General features: G+C 35.8%; 1 protein-coding gene across 2 annotated transcripts in view; it reads left to right on the forward strand.

Moving 5' to 3' along the window:
• Positions 1 to 26,352, forward strand: part of NCAM2 (neural cell adhesion molecule 2) — a 321,358-nt gene that overhangs the window by 180,246 nt on the left and 114,760 nt on the right. For both annotated transcript variants that reach the window (XM_026108971.2, XM_026108972.2), the window contains exons 6-8: positions 830 to 947; positions 6,102 to 6,262; positions 14,776 to 14,921. In XM_026108971.2, the coding sequence (XP_025964756.1) occupies positions 830 to 947; positions 6,102 to 6,262; positions 14,776 to 14,921 (425 nt within the window). The remainder of the gene's footprint in view (positions 1 to 829; positions 948 to 6,101; positions 6,263 to 14,775; positions 14,922 to 26,352) is intronic.

Here is a 26,352-nt window from a genome sequence, read left to right on the forward strand (position 1 = left end):
TCGCTTTCCCTGACATTCCTTCTTTTTCCTCCACATATCTTCTTCCTTACAGTCTGCTGAGATTGTTTTTATTTGCATATTTGCTTGACACTTAACAGAAACAGATTCAGGACAGCTGTCTTAAAATTATCAAATGAACAGACATATTAAGTATCATCTTGTGATTTGTTGTGTCTTAAATACTGTTGCTTTTTTTTCTGTTGGGGAAGGGTTATCTGCAGACTGTTAACAATTTTACTAACAACTTCATCCCATCAAAAATAGACAAAATATGTGGTTCTCAGAGCACAATTAGAATTTTTGGAAATGTAATTTCAGAAATCAGACTGTAGCCAGTGAACTCCGTCACATTTCACCATTTTAAGCTAGTAATACTTCTGTACCTGGTTTAAAAACACTGATGTCAGTGCATAGTTGAATGGCAGCTATGTAATTGAATAGAAAAAAAGACTTGGGATACATTTCCACTTAAGATAATTGAATTAAACGCATAACTCCACTCTGTTGTACATGCTAGATATGACTTTGGTCACTTAAATTTTGTGACAGAAGAATTTAAAGAACTGCAGAATAAGACTTTATTTATATTTATTCTGATTCAAAAGGTGTTACAAATGTCTTGATAACATTAAAAATATATCATCATATGTTGTCTAAGAAAAATACAGGAAGACAAATAACAGTGATTCATATAGTAAGTTGATCACTAACTGTAACTATAAATTCCAAAATTAGCAAAAGATTCTTTAAAAAGGATGCTTTAAATTCTCCCAGAAATACATAAAATCTCTATTTTTCCATTAACAGGACCTAATGTTTTATTTTTCAGTTCCCCCAGCAATTACTGTGCTACAGAAATCCTTTAATGCTACTGCAGATCGAGGAGAGGCAATAACTTTATTCTGTAGAGCCATTGGATCACCTCCACCTGAAATCAGTTGGTATAGGTAAGTTCAATTGAGATCTGCATATAAGAGCATTATTTTAATGTGTCAGGATTTTCTATCACATTCCATTAAGTAAGCTGTGCAGTCTTAATTTCTTTAATGAATTTTAAGTGTTTGCTGTCTATTCCTGCTGTTAACTTCCAAAACTAGTTTCTGCATTAATGAGTGAACTTGCACCAATTCAATTGCTGTCTAGTTATGAGCAAATGAGATATATTTAAGATGTAACTAAAATACTTTATTAGGGTGATTTCTTCATATCTCAGGGAAAAAAATGAAGCAATGAGTGCATATCTCAAAAAGAAAACAAAAATCTAGCAACAGTTTTTGCACATGAATGCTTCAGGCAGAAAATATATGCAGTTATGCCATAAATAGATGTCCAACACAGATAAATAGTACTGTTAACAAAACTAACATTTTGCCCATCTATAAAAATAGTAACTTTTTAAAAATGACTCTAATCATAACTCTCCATTTCAAGGAGATAGTCAGAAGCAGATACGGCTTTGGACGCTGTTAGCATGTGCGAATGTTTCATTAAACAAGTTGCACACACATTTTATACAATCTTTTTAATATAATACATTTTGAAATAGGAAACTGCTTTTAAAGTTCATGTATGTTTTTTGGTGGTAACAATGAAATGAATATACTAAAGCCATGTCATTTTGAAACATTTACCCTATATCAGCTCTAAAAAATTAAATATCCGTATACTTTGTGTTCTTTTAATTGTAACAAAAATATAAAGCAGTTCTGGGATATCTTAGATGCAGTATCTCAGATATGGGTGCACGTTTCTATTTTAGACATGAATAATTTGCATCCACTTATAGTATTTCAGGAGAATCAAAAGGTCACTGCATTTTCAGGTGCAAAATGGACTTAGAAGGGATTCCCATCAGTTCTTAATCTCCTTTGGCATCTTTAAACATTGTTAGATTCATTTTATATGTTAGCTTCCTTTGACTGACACCTTTCTTTTTAACATGCCAAAAGCCAAGTGTTGATTTAAATTTTTCTCTTATGTATAGAGATTTGAATGGCAGGAGATGTAGATCAAGAGAACACAAATTCCATCATATGGCTTAGAATTGAAAATCTAGTAAAGAGGAGGAAAAAGAAAAATGAAATTTGCAGAGCTGAAGTTAAAGAACTGATACCAAATTCACAAACTACAGTTGAGTATTCTGATTATATAATGTGTTTGAAGTCACTGTTTACAAGGTACTCATCTGGCCAAAACTATTAAGAATTGTCCAAAATCCTACCGAGCCACTATAAGACAACCCAAAACTGTTATTTTACATTGTTAAGGAAGGAAGCATACATAAACTGCCACAGTTCATGGATTTCTCTGTTTACAATTGTAGTTTTCCAGTATTTTATTAATATGACAATCTGTACACAAACTAAAGGTCTTGAAGAGACACCTGTGTCTCTGTCTGCTGATCAGAGACTGCGGAGATAGATCTTCCTTTGATTTGCCAGTCACTGAGACAACTGACTTTTTTAAACCCTTCATTAAGTATCTTTTGTGAAGATCTTACAAAAGCTTCACAAGCTAGGGTACTGGATACTGCATTTTAAGTGAGTACATTTCTGTTCTTTTCCCAGTTCAGGCACTGACACATGTTGTGCAGTATTGGGTTATATACCTCACTCTTCAGTTTTTAATTTCGTCCTCTATTTTGTCTTTTTAGGTTATAAGCTCTTTGCAAGTAGAGAATATTCTTCCTTTTTGACTTGCTGGGAGCAAGGGACTGTAAAGTGCTTGATAGAAAAGGCCCCCGATCTCTGTGACAGGATATTATTATTGATATACAAACAGAAAATATAAGATGGGAGGAGCTCATCTATTCTGTCTAGGTTGAAGCAAACTTGATTCTAAATAGTATTCCAGTGCTACTATAATCAAATTTCTGAAATCTCTGCCCTTAACTATTCAGGTCCCTTTTCATTCACAATTTGGTAGCCAGTTAATAGAACACAGAATCTGCTGCTAACTTCTCCTAGTCCTTGGGTTTGCCTCAGAGATATCGCAAGATAAAGACCTTAGTTTTCTAGAAAATTTCAAATATTTTTTCTTGTGAAATTAGAATGAGTCTAAGAAAACTAGGTCAGTTTCATCCTTCTTGGTTTTGAGAAAAATGTAGAAAACATTGCAGTGATAGCAAATTCTATCAAAACTGCTTTATTAGATATTAATGTCAGCCATTGAAAACCTAATTGAATCTGTCTCTCAGAATTAATGGCCAAGGTGTCATATCCCCAATTTTGTCCTGTTTAGTGTAATTTCTGATGTTGGATGTAAGGTGATATTAACCTCAGCTTTATTAAAGTTTTTTTCATAATAAGCAAGCGGAATTAAATCTTGAATTTTATTACTTAAAGTATTGATTTTTGGAAGAATTGCAATATTTGGCTGGAGCAAGTTTTGAGAATGATGAGGTCAAATTTTATTACCAACTGTCCTATTTATCAATGTGAATTCAGCCACTTTATTAATTTGTCTCATGTTATTCATTTGTGAAATGGGTGTGTGTAATTAAGTTACTCAATGTAAATGTGTTTTCTGAATATATAGCTATGCTAAGATAAAAAGTATGGAGAGATGCAAGCTATCATAACAGAGAACAAGATAAATAACATGCAGGTAGTCTTATTGTGAGGTAGGCCATAACCACAAAATGGACAGAATAGAAAGAATAAGAAATGGTTTTTTTCCACTTAAAACATTTTAAAGTATATTGAGTATCCTGGCAAGGCAGAAAAATCGTGACTGATACAAAGGGTGGGAATGAGTTCTACTTCAGTTCTGGTGGAGGATTCTCATTATTATTATATGTAAAGTACATCCGTACTAGTTGAGATGGTTCATCAAGATTAAAGGTCTGTTTTATACACAGTTCAGAGTTGCTGTGTCTTTGTTACTTTTAAAAATACTCTATGACACCTAGAAATCTCTCATTGGCTCTAGTGAAGTTTCTTTAGCAAGGCCTGCATAATTTGGATCTGTCCTTTTTTAGTCTTACCTACCTAATCAACTGATATTTTAGTCAATTAAAAATTAGAATTTTATGTTTCTAAGTGTCAACAAAGTTTAAGATCTTCTCAATGCAGAATGGAGGAAATTGAGCTAATGTGACAATGTTTCTCTAAAAATCTTTTAGTTCACTTACAGGTTAGTCAGTTTGAAATACCTAGCAATGAAGAAAGGTTGACCAGGTTTAGTTACTGTTGTATTTAACATGCAAATATACTTTGTAAATATTTCACAGATTGCAAGAATCTCATGCTTTCACCACTTAACTGATATCTCTGGAAGCTGATGTCATTATGCTAGTATTAAACCTGTAACCTTCAGAGGAGGAATACACTAATAGAATTAAATTTGACAAGATAAAGATTCAAATTTACAAGTCATGAACTGGTAACCTTTACTCATGTGAATAGTCCTACTGAAACCAACATGATTGTTTGCATATGTGGAGATAATTTACACCAGTAAAGTTTAGCTGGATCAATCCCCTTATCTTTACTGACAGGACTTAAAATTATCTGACAAAAGAAATAATCCTCTTTTAGTGCATTATTCATGTTTTATTTTTCTATAATATCAGCATCAGTATGAATTTTTCCCATTCCCTAGAGGTTCCAGAGAAAAGCTCATAATCTCATTTTGGCTTAGAAATCATCATAGATAGAGATGATGTTTGGGATGACAGGCATTTGGAAATTATTTTTGACCTTGGATATAGACTTTTGTCTCCTACAGAAATCACTGGAATTTTTTTGAAAACACCTGTGGGAAAAATTAGACCTTTTCAATTCTGCTATACAAATTCTATGATTTGCCTTGAAAAGAAAAGAACGAAATCGCCATAATGGGTTGAACTGGGTAGATAAGTGAAGTTATCTTCAGAAATGTTGCTAACATGCAAGCTGTATGGATGCCAGGGGAACGCTGTTAACAGACATTAATCTACTCAAGAAAGAAATTATATTCTCATTTATAGGAAAAATACTATTTTAGAAAATACTGTAATATATATAATTATCAGCATTACGTTAGCAGAAAGAAAATGAAAATCATTGTTGCCCAGCTCTTCAAAAAAACTAGATGCCATAAAACTAGGCATATGCATATTGGTTTCATTGCACAAATAGTTTGTTTTCTAGACTTGGCACTGTCAGCAGCATTATCAAAATTTACAAAATTCAGGCAATTTTTATGTAGGTGCTTATGATGTTAGGGCTTTTGGTGGTTCAACAGAAATACGGTCAAAAGAAGCCTAAAGCAAATGAGGCAAAATGAGAAGAAATTTTAAAAAAAACCACATCTTTTTAGAAGAACCAGCTGTGATAATTGTGTGTATGCCAAAGTGCTGAAATGCACTGGTCAAGCCTTGATCAGCCATCAGAATTCTTCCCAGGTTTGTTATTTCTATACCATCTGGTCAGAACTCATTGTAACGTCTGGAGATGTGTTTTCTTACTAAGTTGTGGCTAGCCAACAGCCACAGAGAAGAAATCATTTGTAAGAATTCTTTATGTGCCAATAGATTCTACGTGTAATATGAAATAATTTTTATAAGTTGTTACATTGTTACTGATGTGACTTCAACAGCACACTTTGAAAATGTACTTCTAAATGTTTCTCTCGTGAAAGTATATATGATGTTTATTTGTCTTACTGATTTCTCTCTATCCTTCCTTGAGTGCAAGCAGTATATTGTGGAGTTTTGTTCACAAGTATATGTTTCTCCCGTAAAGTCAATATTGAAAGCTTAAGAATAAAGATATTATAATATTTTAATGGATACAGATTTTAGAACTTGACAATAAAATTGTGAGGTGGGGGTTCTGAAGATCAAAATATAGTCCAAAATGATTTGGTTATGTCTAGCATGTGCACGTTCTTATGAAGAAAAGCTGTCATCCAGCAGAACAATTTTCATCATGCTGAGACACAACTCCCTTGTGTACATACTGCCAATTTACGTCACACTAGTTAACACAGTTTTGAGGATCGCATAATAGCACTGTCTTCCAGGAAAGATTATTTTGAACTGATTGATGCTTCCATAGCACACTCTTTCAGCCTATGGAAGATACTGGTTGATTTATACATCCTTTTCATTTTTTTAGGAATGGTAAACTTATTGAAGAAAATGAAAAATATATGTTGAGAGGAAGCAATGCAGAACTAACAATAAGAGATATAAAAAATATTGATGCTGGTCCATACATCTGTAGCGCTAAAAACAAAGCAGGAAATGATAAAAAACAGACATTCCTTCAAGTTTTTGGTAAGTATTGCATAGTATATTCCATCCTTCCTTTTTATATGCAAACAGGAGAGAAATGAAGTTATAATTCATGATTTTCAGTGGAACAGTGTTCCTTGCGAGGTGTCTACTGATGCAGCAAACCACACACTGTAATTTTACTGCTTAAACTTTCCTTGCTGTTGGCTACTTTAACCTTTATATCTGAATTTTCTTTTGAAAAGGCTGTCTTCAACACCTGCTACTGTACTATTCAGGTACAGTACAATGAAGTATTAAATTCTTAATTCACTCTGATTTTCCTCTAAAAGTTGACTGCAAGAAAAGCAATGGGAAAAAGAGGTGAAACTACTGAAAGGAAAAAACATGTTATTTGGACTTTTAAACTGTTTTTTTTAGAAATAAGAATAACACCATGCAGAGGTGTTTTGATTTTTGTTTGTTCCTGTTTCTTGATTTTTTTAAGTGCATGATTGCAGGTGTAGTCACAAAATATTGGCTCATCTCAAGAAATTACAGTTTCAAAGGAAAAAAAACCATAACCTGAAAACCCTGTTTCTCTTTCCAAACCCTACAACCCAGTCTGTGTTCATAATTCTCTGTTTTACATAGAACACTAATTTCTTTGAAGTTTTGTGTACTTAGAGCCTAATTAAAGTGAGTAGGCCTCTGTGAGCATGTAGAAATCCTCCCATAGAATCTCTCTACCAGATGAAGTCCACAGCTTACTTATGAAAAACGTACAAAAAAGTATTGTTTCTGTTACTTATAATATTACTATCACTGTTGTTAGAGTACTTCTACATTGTGTAAATAATTATATATAGATTGTACTAAAGGGAAAGACCATCTATATTTCAGCAGCTAGGGCATGTACTTGGGACTGTGGGAAATTGAATCTCAAGTCCCAGTTAAATCTACAGGTAATTTATGAAAAGTGAAATACTTCCAGGAGGAGAGGTGATAACTAAGGTGATAACTCCACTAGAAGACCCAACAGCTTTGTGGATAATGTTGTCATTTGGGATGTGGGAGCCTTGACCTAAATAAGGTGAACAGATAAGCTGTGTCTGTGTGACTTCTGTCTTTCCTATTTGGAAACTCTTCACAGCCCTTCCATGTGCTGTGCTGTTTCCAGTCCCCCACACCCCAAAAGGGGTTGCCTAACCGCTGAGCCACTTTGCTAATCTGTAATGACTGAGAGTTCTTCTCAATCCCTTTTCAAAGGGAAAAAAATGAAATACAACTTTAAATCTCATCTTAGCCTCAAGGTATAGAAAATCTTGAAGGCTTTTGTGAGAAACAAAATCATTTCATTCGGTTGTATTTCCAAAACTAAATATATATATATACATATATGTATATGTGGAAGGAATAGAAAAGACCTACTGGTTTTGATATGAGTTTAGGTACATTTCAGACAGGAATAATTTTGTATGCAATCCAAGCAATTTTAACTATGGCTAAAACTTGCTTAGTTTTTGCCTATGGCAAGGTAATTTTTTAATGCAAGTAAATGTATGGAACAGGGAAGGGGAATGACACCAGAAAAGAGTGAGTATTCCCTTTATATGTTCCTCTAACATCCAGTCATTTGGGGACTCCCCAGAGAGCTAAATCCAAATGATTTAATAGATACTATGAGTTTGTTTAATCCTTTTTGAACCAACACAGCCTTTTTGTTTCCACAACACCGTAAACTCCTTAAATTAGTTCTTCCTTCACTGTAAAAGTACTTCTTATGGTTCTTCTAAGTCTAGCTCCTGTTCATTTCTTCGGTTCATAATTCTCATTTTACATTAAATAGTGAAATATCTTCTCTACATCAAACATAGTTTGTTTTTTTTTTTTTTAATATGCCACTAATTCATTTCTTTACTAAGCTGAAAGCTTCCAGTCTGTTTAGTTTCTGCCACTATGGAAACCACTCTGAATCTCTGATCTATGTGTTTCTATGCCTTCCCAGTTGTATTATATTGTTTGTGAAATGGCAAGGACAGAACAGCATGCAGGATTCCAGTTGCAGGGGTAACCTAGATATTCAGCAGCACAGTGGTGCTTCTGCTTTGATCTCAGTGCCTTTTCTTGCGCTCTGTTTGCATCTTTGACTGTCCCTGAGTATTGAACTGATGTTTTCAGAGAACTGTCTGCACTGTCTCCTAGGTCCCTTTCTTGAGTGGTAATAGCTAATTTGGAGCACATCATTGAGTATGTATATTTAGAGCTATTTTTCCCATGTGTTTTACTACTGGATATAATTCAATTAGATTATAATACTCCATGTACTGTTAGTTTGACCTCAGGGAATTGTACCAAATAGAAGCCTCTTACCTTGTTTGCAATCTCTAAAGCTCAGTGTGATTTCCTTTACAAGGTTCATCTCTTATTTTTGCTCTGAATATGTGGACCAAAGTTGTTTTATTTTCTCCTACAGAGAACTTCACTTTTTCTCTTGTCTCTTTTACACAGGTTAAATTCCTAGTCATATATACAGTTAACAACATATTCTATTTCTCTTCCTCCTAAATGCATTCAGAGAACTGCAATCTGAAAATGGCAAGGCAGATGGCTAATTATTATAGCTAAATAGTACACAAACAGCCAGTCTGTGTTAAAATGATCTACTAATTTATATTACTCTATTCTTTTCCACTCCCTTAGCTTGTTTGTCTCACCCACCTGTTATCTTTTAATTTTAATTTAAAATACAAATTCCTTGGGGCAGTGACTACTTTTTGTACTACAACAGGGCTCTGGCAGGGTTGAAACCTGTAATAACAGTTTTTTAACCATAAAGCAATAATAATAATATTATTCAGCATTGAAATTTTTAGGTACTCTTCTCTTTTTGAATGAACATGCCTATCCTAGTGCCATCAAACATCTACATCGGTTTGGTTTCCATGTGTGACCTGGATTTTTGTTTCATTCCGCAGTTGTCCACTGTCAGTGTTTAAAAAGGTATTTCGTCCTTACATCTTGAATAACAAAAGGTCTCTTTCCCTCACAGAGGATTTCTTACTGTTAATGATGAGGTAGTCTCTCTCCGTCATCCTGTTATCCCTGTACAGTTCTCTCTCTGTTGTTATCCAATACTACCTACCTAAAAGATCTCATTCATATTAATGCCTAGGATTTGAGCTAGGGTTTTTGATAAAAATTCCTTTGTGCTTAGTCCTTTTGAACTGCTTGGAAACATGGGTGTTCTTCATTGAATTCTTTAAAAATATCTTTAATATTTGTCTCTGCTTTGTAGCTTTTTCTAACTCTTTCATCCATAAATTTAACATGGAATAGATAAAGTCACCGCTTGATACTGGTGTGTGTGCAAGTCTTGATTATGCCAGGAAACGTGTTTCAGGAATTTGTTTCTTAGATATGTTGATTTCTTCTGGGGCTCTAACTTGTTTACTAAGTTCAAAATAGCACCACTAATTTTAAGAAGAACAGGGTTACAGTTCAGCTATTTGAGTCAAATGTTGCCATGCAGGAACACGGTGTAAGAGTCTGATTCCTCATGTTCCATGTTAAAAAAGAGATCCTTCTAGAAAGTGCTATAGGGCTATACTAAAACCCTCACCAGTAAGTCTATGTTTGTATTCATGACTAGCTAGTTTAAGGCTGTTCTTTTCATGAGGTATAATCAGGACTGTCTCAAGCTTTATGTTTGTTTTGCTCTCAAGTCTGATGAACTTTTTTGGTCAAAGATATGTGAAGATATGTGAGTCCACTAAATTGTGTGCCTTCGTAAAGAAATTGGTTGAAAACAACCAATAATAAATTTAGAACCTCAGATTGCTACGCATGTTCTTCCTATGCTCCCATTCCTGGGAGAATGCTGTAAAGTACACAGCGATGAGCTTAGACTCGCTGTTAAAAAAGGTATTCCTTTTGTCTGAGACAAATATGGGAGAGACCAAGGGAGGAATGTGAAAGAAACTTCATTAATCCAATTACTTATGAAAAAACTTCTTTATTGAGAAAGTGTTAGAGAACTTAAGACCAACCTTTTCCACTCAAAGAACAAACCTTTCCAACCTGTAAATGTTAGCATCACTCTTAACATTTTAGAAATGCACCTCTAGTAATGAGCAGTTCCTTTTGCCTTCTGAGTAAAATTGTTTTCATGAAGCTCAAGTATAACTCCTTTCTACCTCAAACCTTCTTTCATTTCAGTCAGGTAGTTCAATCAGTTTATAATTTATAGATACACTTTTGTATCTATAGTAGTCAATATTTTTGACTAAAGAAACCAGCAAAGACCTGGAGGCTTCCAGGACAGATGTGCCAAAACCCAGTATTTCCATTTGTTTCATGTTTGTTAAAGAGTACTGCAAGCAAATATCAATTCAGTTTCAGAATTACCTTATCAATTTAGAGACAACATTTACGGGACTTTACAGAACTTTTAAAAAAAAAAGAAAGTTCCAGTATTTCTGTCAGTACTTATCTTGGCATTCTGGAATATATATTGTTACTTGCATCTACACAGAATTCTTTTAATATTCTCCAATGTTGTAAATGTAATTAAAAGATAGTCAAACAGTGTAAAAACTTCAATAGCAAATTATGATTTATAACCTATAAAAATGAAGCCATTAAATAGTATCCTTTCTCCATTTGAGCGCTCTTCTTTTCCCTAGTAATAACTGTCAGTTAGCTATATTCCATGATTAATCAGTGTTTATTCCTTTAAATGTCAGCTGCTCATGTCTGAAATGCCAAGCTGCAACTTTGTGTCTTGTTGTGGTCCATTTGAAGAAGATCTTAAAGAAATTTAGAATATAGGTCTCAGTTTAAAAGACAGAGTTTTAACTATATGTTTTAGAACATGCTTGTCTTGAGGAAGTTGTATGTCTTGTCATAATGTACATATAGGGAAGAAAAGATAATATTGTAGTCAGGAGACATGGCTATAGAAATAGAGTATCTGAATTATGCTAGCTAGAATATTTTATAGGCATTTGGATGATCATAAATGTGAGAGTGCAACTGAAGTTATTTTTTTTTATTTTAACATGATTATTTGTTATCATCAAATTCTTCTTTTTATTTATCTAAAACAGCTTCCCCTGACTTACCACTGAGGAAAGTTACAGCTTTCCTCAGCTAAACCAGTGTCTTGCAGTAATGCTCGGCTCACTACTTCCTACTGTATCCAGTAAAGTTGGATCTAGTTGACATTTCAAGAGTCCCTGACCACTCACAGTATTTCCTTCCTGCACACAAACACACTTGCCTCTGATAAAATCTTCATGAAACAGGATATCAGTGCAACACTTTGTTAGGGAAAATATAATCTATTTTTCATTTTTATGCAGTGAACACACACTATTTTATCCGTAAACAAGGGTAAACAGGGAATAGACAAGCAGCAGAGGACTGTGGAGATAAAAAATGAAGAATAAGACCAAGAACAGTGGGAGGAAATGGATAAAAGAGAGAGGTAGATAATGTTTGGCTGCAGAAAAAATTATCTGGATATAGCATGTTCGAACCTGATTTTATTATTTTTCTTGGTGATGCTGAATGCAACATTTGTGAGGCAGTGGTCATGAAATGAAGGAGGAGACTGGACAAAAGAAAAAAAATTCTTCACCATGAGGACAGTCAAGCACTGGAACAGGTTGGCGAGAGAGGTTGTGCAGTCTCAGTTCTTGGAGTTTTCCAATATACTGCTTGACAAACCCCTGAGCAACCTGGCCTAAATTCATTGTTGACCTTGCTTTGAGCAGGAGGTTGGACAGGGTGACCTCCTGGAGTCCCTTCCAACCTGAATGATTCTCTTTCCTCTTTTGGTCTACTAATATAACCCAACATTACTTTTCTGCCTAGCATATACATTTGTAACCCCCTTAGAAAAGGGGTTACCTCTCCCTTTATTATCTGCTTCATATGGAATACACTATAGTAGAGCCATATGTCCTTCAACTCAATGAAGTTTGTGCTGTGGACAGAGCTACATTTATTATAGTATGTATGCTATGATTTAAAATCAGCTTCCTTAAAAACAAAACTTAATAAAACTATATGCAAAATACATCATTTTCAATAAGTATCATTAATGTTTACAAAATCAATGTTAAAAAGCTGCCAAAATTAAATTTACTCAAGTAAACTTAATTCACTGCTTTGGGATGTAAACATATTGAATCACACTCTAGCTACATGATTACATACTAGTCTTTCCAACAAGATGAATCTCTCATTCAGTGTGTAAAGTGGATAGATTCGGAGAAAATTATTAATGGTTATATATGAGTAAAATATATATGGTCAAAATTTTTAATGAAGATATGTGAATGCTGTCCAAGACAGTAACACTCTATGCGTAGTTATACAACAGATAAGTCCTCTAAACAAGATTGTTCACATGTAACCATGAATTGTATTGCATGTGGAAAAAAACTGACAGGGTACAGTACAGATTGAGAGCTGTAGTTGTTCTGTACCAATGGTTATAAAGTGGGATGATTTGAACAATGCAAACAGATATCTAGATTTTTTAACTGTATTTTTCCATCAATTTACTCAGTAAGTAAAGATGAAAAACTTTGTATCAGAGGACTCTTCAGTTCTCAAGAGTGTTATTAATACTAGTACTATGTTCATTGTCATGAGACTTTGCTAAATTCAGTAAAGTGTGTAAGACAGGAAGATATTTTTGAAGATCAAAGTCCAAGAATATTAATAACTCTGTATTTCTCCCAATAATTAATATTGGAAGACAAGCACAGGTTATCATAGAATAGTTGAGGTTAGAAGGCACCTCTGGAGATTGTCTAGTCCATCCCCCCACTAAGAGCAGGGTCAGCTAAAGCAGGTTGCTCAAGGCCATGCCCAGTTGGGTTTTGAAAATCTCCAAGGATGGAAGCTCCACTACCTCGCTGGGCAACCTGTTCCAGTGTTCAGCCACCCTCACAGTAGAAAAAGGTTTTTCTTCTGTTTAAATGGAATTTCCTGTATCTCAGTTTGTGTCCATTGTGTCTTCTCTTGGCACTGGATGCAGTTCCTTCTTCTTTACTCCCTGCCATCAGGTGTTTATACACACTGATAAGATCCTCCCTAAACCTTCTCTACTTGAGGCGAAACAGTCCCAAGTGTCGCAGTCTCTTCCAGTATGACAGATGCTCCAGTCCCTTAATCACCTTCATGGCCCTTCACTGGACTCACTCCAGTATGTCCCCGTCTCTCGTGTACTGGGGAGCCCAGACCTGGACCCAGCACTCCAGATGTGGTCTCAACAGGACTGAGGAGAGGGGAAGGATCACCTCCCTCAACCTGATGGCAATGCTCTGGCTAATGCAGCCCAGGACACTGTTGGCCTTTGCCACAAAGGTGCATTACTGGCTCCTGGACAACTTGGTGTCCACCAGTACCCCTGGGTCTTTTTCCCAAATCTGCTTCCCAGCCGATCAGTTCCCAGCATGTATTGGTGCCTGAGGCTATTCTTCTCCAGATGCAGAATCATCACAGAAACATTGAATTTTTGCTTCATTCCTGAAATGTCAGGGAGCAGCAAGGAACAGTTGCTGCCTAAGGACCAAGGAGCCAGGATCCAAGTGTGACAGCATGGCTGGGAGGGCACGGGCAAAGACCCATCCCAGAGGACAAGCAGGGCAGCCTCAGTCACGGCAGCCAGGTTCAAGCAGGAGTGTACATCGTCAGAAAAGTTTATGGTAACAGGGCCAGGATAAGGCCAGGCCAGGCAGTCAGCCCACAGGTCAGGACTGGTGGGGCCTGTGGCCAAACAGGGGCAGGGCTGCAGCAGGGCTGTAGACCAGCACCACTATGGTGGCATTGCTGGGGCAGGAACTCACAGCCCGAGGCTGACCTGAAGTGGGGTCCTGGGCCTGGACAGGGTGAGAGGAGGCCCTGGGGAGGTGGGCAGGGATAGCAAGGGCTAGTAATGCTCTCAGTGCCCTGACATGAAACACTAGCTTCCAAACCTTTGCCGGGGACCATTTTAACAATTTGAAGGAGTAGACAACCAAGTTCAAGTACCTTGAGACATTCTGCAGGTGTAGCTCCTCTATTTCCAGTCATTTGTGGCTAGCATGAAGTTCAGTTGGAGCTATAATACAAATACTCTGAGATCTGATCAACCACAAAGTTATGTTTTATATGAGTCATTTGAATCGTATGCTTTGGGAGGAAATGAAGCTGGGAGAGACTGACTTCCAAGCTCACCAGGAAGCCTTGGTCAGGTTCCTTCTCCAGTGGACTTACAATGGAAATTCTGGGGCTCTGTTGGCACATCCTGCCTGCAAACTGCCCCAAAAGCTCCAAAGCTCTACTTCCTTCAGGCTGCTGACATGGGTAGCGTGTGTCTTGTGGCTTTCAGACATACAGAAATTGTTGTGCAACTTGTCCAAAAAGTTGCTTGCTTTCATAAATGGTAATGTTAAACCTTTAGTAAATCTTAAACTAGTGAACATAAGTGTGTCTTTTTCAAAAGAGTGGTTTTTAAAAAAATGAATTTTGACATGATAGTCTTTGTGCACAGTGAGTAATGTATTTTGTGTTTTTAACAGTACAGCCTCAAATAATACAACTCAAAAATGAAACCACATTTGAGAATGGGAAAGCAACCCTCATCTGTGAAGCAGAAGGAGAACCTATCCCAGAGATTACTTGGAAAAGAGCCATTGATGGAGTAACTTTCTCTGAAGGTGACAAGGTAAATCAGCTTTTAATGTCTAAAATATCTAAATATGTATTGTCTGGCTAATATTCTTTTCATAAGTAGAAAATTAATTTAGAGGAAAATTGATATGCTTCCTTTAGAATTGGAAGGAACTACTATTATATAGGGTAATAACAGAGACATAGAAGTTCTAAATTTAAAATTGAAAATGAAAAAAAGGCAATTTAAATTCTGAAAGATGATTAACTTGATCAGGCATAAATTTTCATAAATAATCCCTACTAAGGTTTTCAGTTTCTTCTTGATCGTCATGTCTATGGTTACAGAGGTATTGCTGGCTTTAGTCCTTATTGGTTGCCTAGTATTTCTCAAAATGCAGTGGAGCTTGTAGAAATCTAAAATAAATATTTTTGAACACGTTGGAGTTCTTTCTTTCCCACTTCTGTTTTTCTTCTTTTTTTTCCCCCTTTTTTTACATTCTTCATACAGAGCAGGCAGTGTATAATTACAAATTGAGCCCTCTCTCCACTTCCATGTTTTATTACAAATGTCAGTTGAGTAGGGAAAGAATGTAGTATGAGAATGAACACAGTCAGTTACTATGGGGAAAAGCTGTAAGGAGGAAGGTAATGTTATTTGCAGCAAAGTAGATAATTTGTTGATACGAGGGTTGGGGGGGGGCTGAAATAATTTCCTTTTAGTGGTGCACAAGGTTTTTCTTCTTAATTTCTTTGCAGAAACTACAGAGTTTCTCTGCTTCAGTTAAAGTTAAGTTAAGTTTAGTTAAAGAGATAGTACCCTTATGGCTGGCTAAACCAGTATTTTGAGTCTGGATAATCAAACAGCTAAATCATAGACAATCTTCTCACAGCTGTTTGCATATTCATAACTGTTACTTAAAAAACTAATTGACAGAACCAAACAGTGATCATGCCAGTCAGGAAATTAGATACGCAGTGAGTCACTGCATTTATAGGGAATTACTGTACATTGAGGAAATATGTATGTCCATTATTTATTGTTCTGAAAGAGAATGTCTTGTCTGGTCTGGTATCCCACTCAACCTTTCCTGGAATTGAGACAGTTTGTGTGAGGCTCTGTCTTTACCATTTGCCTGCACTGTAGTTTCCATTTTAGAGTGACATAACAGTATTTATGTCATATTTTTTCCAGTAGTTTTGCATTAAAACAAAAGCAGTCTCTCTCTTCCTTAAATATTTCAAGACAAGTGACCTTTTTGACCTACAGAGACTCAACTTGGTTCAGAGGTTACAAATGTAACCTTTCACTTATGTTTGGAAAGTTCCTAAAATAACTTGCTATATCAGAAAATAAAAATGAAATCAGATTGCAGAAACAAGCTGAAAACCATTTATGCAGTTGAAATCTGATCTTTTTCTAGTGCTCATATAGCACAGTATTATATTTTTAATTCAACCTATAGGTGGTTAAATGCTCCACACTTGTCATTGTCACCTAGGTAGCATCTACAGTGGTGCATCTGAATGGAGGTTCAACTGAAAAATACTGAAGACCAATCTAAAAACTATATTCAGTTGCTACTACTGTGTTGATGCACTGTACATGGAATATGAAAGGAATGTGAATCAATACAGTTATATAGTTTCCTTTATTTCTTGCCAATGAAGGACTTTCATGTATTGTTCACAGGAGAGTTTTTGCTGAATACTGAATAAATGTTCTCAAATACTGTATGTGTTCTTGAGCTGTAAAAATACGCTACATTTGCTCCATGGTCCCCAAACACTCTACAGGGCCAAAGCCTTGACTCTTGCTTTCCTAACAAATTTGGTGAAGAGGGAAGAAAATTGACAGTGATTAAATTGTTGAGGAATTATTGAATAATACGGCAATGTTCTGCACATAAACAGAGAAGGAAAAGGTGAATTGAGGAAGGCTGGGTTTTTTTGTAATGTATACTTGCATTGAAATTGCTACTTATATGTGATAATATTTGAATTAATGTCCAATCACCCAACATACTTGCATAAATATAAAAAATATCTACATTCAGTGAAATCATCTTTGGAATTTTACCAGTTTAAACACATTTTTGGCATAGACTGCACTTATCAACGTTTTTGTTCAATTAAGCATATCTTTAGGGACAATATAGATTTTTTTCCATAAACGATGTAAAAACTTCTCTACTTCTAACATTAACATGATAATAATTAAAAAACACAGAAAATGTTGTTGTTATTTTTAATTATCGTTTTATTAATTTAGTATATAGCTCCTCAATCATTTTTTTCCTGTTTTGCTAAAAAGCAAGTACACCTCTAGATAAAACTTGCTGTCCAGGTGCCAAATTATTCGTCTAGTATGTGGCAGTTATTTTCATTTCTTCATTTCCGTTTAAAACTGATCTTAAGGGAGAAAAAAACATTCAACGTAATTTTAGGGATTTTTTATAACTAAACATAGAGGTTTTAAAAGCATAAAGTTTAAAGATATTTAGCCACTCTAATTTGAACCCTATATAAACAAGCTCGAATCCCTACAGATTTGTCAGTTATGTAAAAAAGTTACAAGATGTTCTGTCTGAAGTACTTGACAGTTCCATAAACTTGAAATCTTGCATAAAGAATTATTGAGAGAAAAATAGTAATGGTATATGTTGTTCCCAGTAAAATGACAAAAACAAAACTCATTTGATCAAAGGAGATACCAAGAGCATATTATGTAACAAATGAGTTATATTACAGCTCCCACTTACCTTTCTACCCTTTCCAAAATATAATGGATTTGAAGACTTGAATACTGCATAACTTCAGGGATTCTTTGGTTTATGGAGTTCTCTGAATGTGCTACTTGTGCTGAATTAAATATCAGTCAGTGGTACCTATTCTTTGTGATTGATCAACTATTACTTTTTCCTATATGGAACACGGTTTTACTTCAGTACTCGCTAATACGACTATTGTCCCTTCTGGAAATCTTCAATCAACATTTATTACTAAGTCACAACTTTTTCCTGGTTAATAAAGAATTGTGTTAGGTTACTTGGATCAAACAATGGTTGAGATTAGCAGACTGTCCTTGTGGAATTGCAGAGTGCTATTATCTCTCATTAAAAAAAAAGGAATCAAAAAACCCAAATAAATACTGTCTGTAATCTGCCAATCATAAACCAGGGTTTTTTGTTTTTGTTTTTGATTTTATTTTTACTTTGTAAAAGCTTAGACATGATAATTAGTAAGCTTGTAGCTGGCTGCTCTGGAGTTGTGGTCCTTCTAAATCTTGACCTTAATTACTCTGATAGATGTAACTGGTCAACGTCGCCTTCCTAGGATAGCTGAATGTCACGATCTGTACTGAATAAGGATACTTGCAGGCCTGTTTGATTTCTTCTTCCTTGGCTACTAATGGTGGGCCCTTTACAGATTTACAGAAGCTTGCTGTAGTAACTGTGCAAAACAAATTAAGTCCTTATACAGCTTCCAGTCATTCACCTTGCAGTCTTTGACGTTCCTCCATTGTCTAGTTACATCCTTAAATGTGTTTGCGTAGGTGACAGATATAACTTATCAAGGAATGAGAGATGGGCAAGAAATTATGTGGACTCACTTGTTTATTTCTAGTAGAGTCCAGAACACTGAAGTTCTGTGAGTCTGGGAGAAAAAACAGAATGTGGCAGTAGTTGAAATGATAACTGAAGTCTGTGTGACTTGTTCTCAAACAAGATAACAGGAAAGCTGAAATAGATTCAATTAATATTTTTTCAATAATATAATTAATGGTGATTGCCATGAGTTCATTGAAAACAGATCTTGTCAGAATGAGTCAGTATGCATAAAAAATCCCAGAAGTTTTACTAGCAAGATTGACTGAGTCAATGTAATAAACTTTTTAAGGCATTAGAGGTATGTTTGGAAATTCCCACTAGAAAGATGGGTGCATATTCCACTCTCAACAATTGTGATGCATGAACGATGAATTGTGCTTCCTTTGTATATGCTTGCCATCTTAATAGTTAATGTGTTTCAGAACTGATGCAGAAGAATTACTCCATACATGTTTCACAGTGCTAGCCTCATCAGACCAGAAACTCAGCTTCTGGACATCTGGAAGAAAATTAGCGAACACTTATATTTGGTGAATATCTGAGTTTTGGATAATATTTCTGTGTGAAAGTAGGAAATACATCCAGGGAAATCCAGAGTTTTAAGAATGCTGCATTTTGTTTACAGGTCAGGTTCAATAAGGATTTAGGCATTTACAATTTCAACATTCCAGTGCCTAGGCATTACACAATCTAAAAGAAGAATTCATAATTCTAGAGAATTAATTATCTCACAGACATCATTCAGAAGCCATGTACACTGCACAGAAATAGCCAGTAGCTAGATACTAAATGGAGGAGTGTGTGCCTTACTTCTTCCTGGAGCTTAGATGCTAGTGTCGGACTCTAGGCTGACAGCTGATGCACTGAGTGTCCTGACCACATAGTCCTTTTGGGGATAGCTATCTAAGAAACGTGCTCCCAAGGAACTGAGTACGGTTGTTAGCAAATAATAGCCTTGTTACGAGAGCAACCACTAAAGAAGAAGAGCTGCGTTGGAGGTCATTGTCAGCTTTCATGAATTCAAAATGATATTTTCTTTTAAATGATAGATCTTACAACCAGAACATAGGCTTTTCTGGATTTTGAAATGATTAATGTCCAAAGGAGTGGAAAATGAGCCAAAGTTATAGATCAAAGAAATAACCCTACTGGGGTTTTAAGAAGGATAATATTAATGAGTAAGAGCTCTATAATTATCTCTAAGAAAAATACAACTTTGATACAGGCTTTCGATATATCAGATGTATGTATCTGAAAGTTAAAGCCAAACTAGTTCAAACCAGAAACAAAGAAGCTTTTTCCTCTCTCCTTTTGTAAGTCAGCTTTTGAAAAAACCTACCAGACAGCGTGTGGTCTCTTCTTCACTGAGAATTTGAAATAAAAGAGATATTTCCCCCTCCTCTAACCTGTGCTAAAGGTTCATAAAAGTTTCATGGACCAAGTTTTCCAGGAGGTCACATTGGATGACTTCTGTGATCTTTTTATGGCTTGATAACTCATAAATATATGAGAGTGGGTGAGCCTGAGTAAATGAGTGATTATGTGTGCCAGAAGGTGTTTGGCTCACCCTTAATGATTTGCCTGCATTGAAATGAAGATTTACTCCAAGAGTAGAGCTTCATCTGCTGCTGCAGTGTCAGGCCAAAGCTCTGTGCGTGGTGTATGTACTCTGCCTCTTCATTTCTAACCCATGACTCTCCAGCACTGCGCGTCCCCTCATTGACATGCCAATCTGGCCATGCCCCTTTCAGCTGCAATTCCAGATGGCATGTTCCAAAGACCTTGGTGCGTCCAGCAGCCTTGGCCCTTTTCCCAGTAAAAAGAGGCAGAGGAGGGGTTGCTTTTGTAGAACAGAAGGAATGATGGTGAATGGATTTGATGTTATGTAATAACTTAGAAGATAGATTTTGGACATGCACACACACATCTATATACATCCCCGAAGAGACCATGTCCTGATTTTCTGATACAAAACATTGATTTCAGTGCATACTGTAGAGATGTGAGGGCAGTGTTTCACACTGTACTTTACTGGTACCTAATTTTAGCAGAACTGTGAAAGCTGACCAAGATTGTTTGCAATTCTTTTCAAGGCCTGTTTTGGAATACAAATAACAATAACAGATGGAGCTGTATTTGAGAGAGTAGCTCCACTATGTGCAGAGTGTGTCAGAAATTACAATCTTTACCCCAAAGAATTTGCAATCTAAACATATAAAATGAATAAAGGAAGAAAAATGAATGCAGAGAGGTCGTGGTCCAGGATCCCATACTCAGTTTTGATGCTGCCTTATATATGGTGTAACTGATCTAAAAAAAAAAAAAGAATTTGAAACTCAGGAGTTAATTTTAAGATAAACTGAATAATACTGTATATTATATATCTTTGATAGACATTCACTACATGTCTTTGAAATATCTTACACTGTTCTACTTGTATCCACAGGTGAAAAGACCTTAGGTTTTTGACATTTTAACATTATAATAATGACATCTTCATTTCTGCTTCCTTCCATGTACTGTTGCAATCATAATCTGGCTAATCATAATCTGGTCCCTGTATAATTTCCCATGACATTGTTTTTAAATATTGCAGAGCCTAGACCACCAATTAAATTATTTGCCAAGTTTTGATTCACTTTATAGTGGCATGCAAATGACAACTATTTGGAGCTTGTAGAATTTTTCACAGTGATTGTGGTCAAGCAGTAGGCAAAGGATTTGGAAAATTGTTTTGTCTTGCTTTTTTGAAAGGTCAACTCTGCTTTTTTTCCCAAGCCTGTTAACTCCACTTTGGCTGTCACAAATGTTAATAAAAAGGGTCTGAAAAAATTTTGGATCCTTGTATATGCTATTGTCACAGCATAAAAAGAAGCAGTGTTATAGTAAATGACGGTGAATTGTGTTCCCTTTCTTTTGAGATAGTAATGAGAGCTCTATTATATTCTTGCTCATCAAGGATCAGCTCTATCTGAATGATGAATCACCCAAAAGAGAGGGAGCATCAATGTATCTAGGATATTTTTATTGATTCCAAGAGATTTCCTTCTGTTTCTGAGCTATACAAATCACTGTCTTTGTATGCTAATCTCAGGAATTTTTGTTCTTCGAATAGTTGGAAAAATGTAAGAGGCAAGTCTCCTTGCTTATTGAAGGAAATAGTTATAACCTGTTTCACCTGTATATTGTCTGAACAGCTTCTAAATACGATGTCATAGAATATTTTTGCCATTATAATTTTAGTTCATGCCTGCAGGCCAAAACAATTTATGTAGCCTGCTGCAATTAGCTCTCACATTGCAATGGACTATGCAGCTGAGACACTCTGCAAACAATTCAATCAGGCATCACAGGCTGAGTAGACAGCTGGGCATTGGTTGAGCAGCTGAGATGCAGCAATGGCTGATGGCCACCACTCCAGCCATCCTGCATACACAGACATAAGCAGAGCAGCTTTGATTTTAGGGTCTTTTTCAAGTAAGGCATAATGGGCTTTCCATGTTAAGGATGTGAAATTGAAAAGTAAGAATATTTTGATAGCAGGGAAAAGGTAAATAAATAGACACAAGAGTGTGGGGGAAGCATGGGGTTGGCCTTAAATGTTAGGCAATCAGTACTGTTGGGAATGTACTGACTTACACCCTGTGACATACGCAAAGCGTGAAGTACACTTTAGCACTGAATAGTGTACTCTCAACAGTCATCTGATGCATAGAAATTTGCTTATGTTTTGGGGTTACTCCATCTACTCCACTGCATGTTCAGCTATGCTTACTACCGTTCCGTTAAGTCACAAGGAGCTAGATCACTGGTTTTATTGGCAGCTCAATATTAACTCTCAGCCACGTGGCCAAAAGGCCCTTTGGATTTGTGCCTCTGTTGGAAGACAGATTAAATGTTCTTTTCCCAAGAATGGACCCAAATGGCTTTACATACATCCACATGTTATGTGGATGATTGGATTGGTATTACACTAGCCCAGAATTCTCCCATTTCTGCAGATTTTTCCTCTCAGTGAAACTTTAAAGTCACTTTGCAGTAGAGCAGAATGAAGTCAGCAGAGACAAAATTGTTGCTTTTTGCATTCTTCAGAGATGACAAAAAGTCAATTAAATGTAAATGTTAATACCTCTTCTGTATTAAAAGCTTAAAGATAGGGAAAGTGGGGTTTTTATTTAAGAACATGGCTAATATGATCAATTATTTGACAATATGAGCTTAAATAAGTATGGAGTTTTTATTCTGTAAATGGATAATCCTTCTTCTACCTAATACATAGTTCCAACTTAAAAATTGTCTCCCATTTAATCCATCTGCTAATGTACTAGCTATGCACAAAGTAGATATTTTTTGAGTACTTTCTCTAGGTGGTGATGTTGTATCTACTGTCTGAAATAAAGCCATACAAGTTTGGAAATGACATTTTTTTCACTTCCAATATTAGTTTTTTCCATTTAGTCATCAGTGATGATATTCCATCTGTTACACTAATGAAGATTGAAATTATCAGGGAACTTTTATAGAGCAGCATTTTCTATGGTATCAGTACTGCTTGGACTTGAATATTCATTTGTTGTCTCCACTACACAAAAGATTGTTTCATGAGCTTCTGTCTAAATATCAGTTGTATTATCTGCTAACTGTTTAATAACATGTTCTAATAGCTTTCATTTGTTTGACAAAATAGTGATCCTGCATCTGTTGATACATCAAGTGCTACAGCCACACGTCATAGGCTGGAGTCATTTGGTAGTGTCATTTGGTAGAATGCGTTCTGCAGAGACTTCTGAAATGTTTACTCTGTTAGGTACCATGGAACCTCACAGGAAATGGGAAATACATGCTATGGTAAAATCAGCAGTAGAATGCTGGCAAAACGTATTTCACTCTATTAAAATCTGTCAGCAGTTTTTCTGACCTGAAAGGTAGTTTGAACACCCTTGTATATCAGGAAGAAATGAAAGGACTTGTATTGAGAACTTTGGCAAAAGGGGGATCAAAGCAAGGGGCAGAGATTCTACTTTTCAATGTTATTTGTTTAACAAATTATCTAAACTTTATGTGTATTAATTAGTCTTACTAATTTGTGTCCTCAGTTTGCTTCTAAAAGGCGTATTTTCCTATGACATTTTCACTGTACCATCTTTCTGTGCATCATTCATACACTTTTCCTATTAGCATCAATTCCCAGATTTCAAACACAGTCAAGTTATATGTATACCCTCTGTGACAGTTGTGAGGCTGTGCAATTTAGCCTGAAGCACAGTGCAAGAATCTCATTCTCTTGCACTGGGGCAAGTGAGGACTGCTTTTACAGTCCCTCATTGACAGCTTCGGAAATTCAGCTTACCATATTTGTTAGGATTGCCTGCTTCAACGATTTGTCTGAGCTCCAATTCATGGTCAAAATAACAACTCCTGTCTATGCATGGCCTCAATCTGTGTGGTTAAAATTTCTAAATGTTGCAATAATGTAAGTAATGATATCAGCAACAAGACATTTTTTGTCTTTAACTCCTATAACTTTCTGCCTTTACGTATCAAGTTGTGACATTTATGCCAAAGGTCAAGGTATTAATAGCATATGATAATCTTTACCTTACTGCAAGGTGACCTTCTAACATGGTTTAATGTATCTTACAGGTATCTGATATATTATGTTAAAGCCCTGTTTCAGCACTTGGTAAAAATTTTTTGAATTAAGAATTAACACAGTACTTTATAAATGTTCATCTTTTTAGAATAGTATAAAAATGTGGACATTTAATGTAGAAGTTCACATTAAAAATACAGTTTTGTGAATGTTTAGACTTTAAGATTTATTAAATACTGTTTTAGCAGTGTATTTGAGAAACCCCAGCTGGATTTAAGATATGTTGATAAATATATATTTTTAGTTTAAATTTAGAAAATGTGAAAATGAGTACAGAATTTCTCAGAAACTGCAGTGAATTCCATTAGAGCTTTTAAATGTAACAAAAGAAAGACTAAAGTAGTTTGTATATTGATTAGAAAAATGTATTTACAGTATAACATGCCATGTTATTTAGGACTACAGTTGTCAATGCTAGCTTATGTTGTTCCCTTATCAGAGATTAAAAGTGATTTCAGTAAGACTCTACTCAGATAAGGCTCTACTCGGATAAAAGTGTCACTGTCTCACCCAGAAGCAATACTATACGTATTTAACATGAAGACCTCTAAGAACTCAAAAATTCATGGATATTTGCTAAGAATTCCTGAAGTCACAGGTCAAATTGCTTAGCAAAAATGCTCTAGTTACCTTCAAAAACCTTTACAAATTCTGTATGAAAATGTCCTGATTGTATATATACTGATTATACAGATTAGCCTTTTTGTCATGATTATCTTCAGCATCATACTAGTTAAAATGAAATTGTGTGGTAAGAAAACATTACAGACTAGTCATTCACTTTGTAGAAAATGCCAAAATATTAAATAGCTTGAATTTTCTTGCTCATGATATATCTTGAACAAATGTATTTTTGGCAATTTTATTGTTCCTTGGATTAGACTTTGGCAATTAGTAGCTGTCCAAATAAGGTGAAGAAATCTTTCCCCCACTGACAGGCCACCAAGAGCCCCTGCTTCTGCAGCAGTTTGCTGCCCGCAGCCTTCTCTGAAACTGGTGCTCCACTCTCCCAGATCCCTTCCTTCAGTCAAAGTACTTCTTCATCTCCCTCATATAACTCTCTTACCTTCTCTCTCTCCTTCCTCACACAGAAGACTGACTACCTTCTTCCAAGCCTCTCTCTTTCCCCCCACCAAACAATTTTCCTGCACGCCTGAGAATCCTAGAGCTGTCACTTAGAATAAATGTATGCACATGGTCTCTTCAGTTTATGCTTTGTTACTGATCTGTTTCTTGAGCAGTGTACTACACATAACTTCTTATAATTTGATTCACTAATATATACTCCCTGAGGTTCCTGACTTGTGCAGTTGAATAGGAAATGCTGTAAACTGACTGAAAATAAGCTGTAGCTTGGTGCTGGGGTTTCGTCTATCAAAGTGGTATTTTCCCTAACAGACTGGCATACTAATTTTTTGTACTGCCATGTTGAAGTCTCTGCTTTCCAACTTGTTTCAAAGTCTAGCAGGAGCATGGTTGTTCCATAATAGGTTTTACCCAACTTGAGTGACATATTTGGCATAATCTTTTATTTATATCTGTAAATATAAATACATTTGGAAATTTAAATAGAGAAATCCTGCTCTATTGGATGATACTGAATAATAAAACTACTTGAAAACAAATATTGCCATGCCGTTTCATATCCATCCAGTTTAGGTCATCTTCTCTGTTTTGCTTGCTACTTCAATGATTTCCTGTGGTTTCTTTAGTTGCAAAAAAACCCTACAGTCTTCTCTGGCTGTGTAAGCAAAGTATCTTTGGTCTGTGAGGCTTGGCATTTGGATGTGTGCTGCTGCAAGCAAGTCCCCTGCTCTTCCTCACTCAAGTTTTGTTATTCCTAGCTTTCTGTGCCTTTGCTTCTTCTAAATGAGCCTCGTTGCTTGAATATCCCTCTGCAGGGTTCCACCTAATTCCAGTTTCCAGACAGTCTTCCTAGCTGCTGTCCAGCCGTGGATGTTTTAACAAAATATACAGTGCTTTTACAAAAAACTAGAAAGGATCCTGAGTTGAATACAACTTATGAACCAACCCATTAGAGAAACTTGAATCTTGATATTTTCTGTTTTGCAGGAAAGCACATGCTGTGATGCTCTCTATGGGCAGCTCCATGCTGTATATAACTGAATACTTTTACCATGCTAGTTGTTCCTACAACTAAGGCCAAACCGAGAGTTATGGCTTGAACCTGAGTCATATGAAGATGAAATAAATGGATATAT

The sequence above is a fragment of the Dromaius novaehollandiae genome, chromosome 1 (genome assembly GCF_036370855.1).
Source record: "Dromaius novaehollandiae isolate bDroNov1 chromosome 1, bDroNov1.hap1, whole genome shotgun sequence".
Lineage (NCBI taxonomy): Eukaryota > Metazoa > Chordata > Aves > Casuariiformes > Dromaiidae > Dromaius > Dromaius novaehollandiae.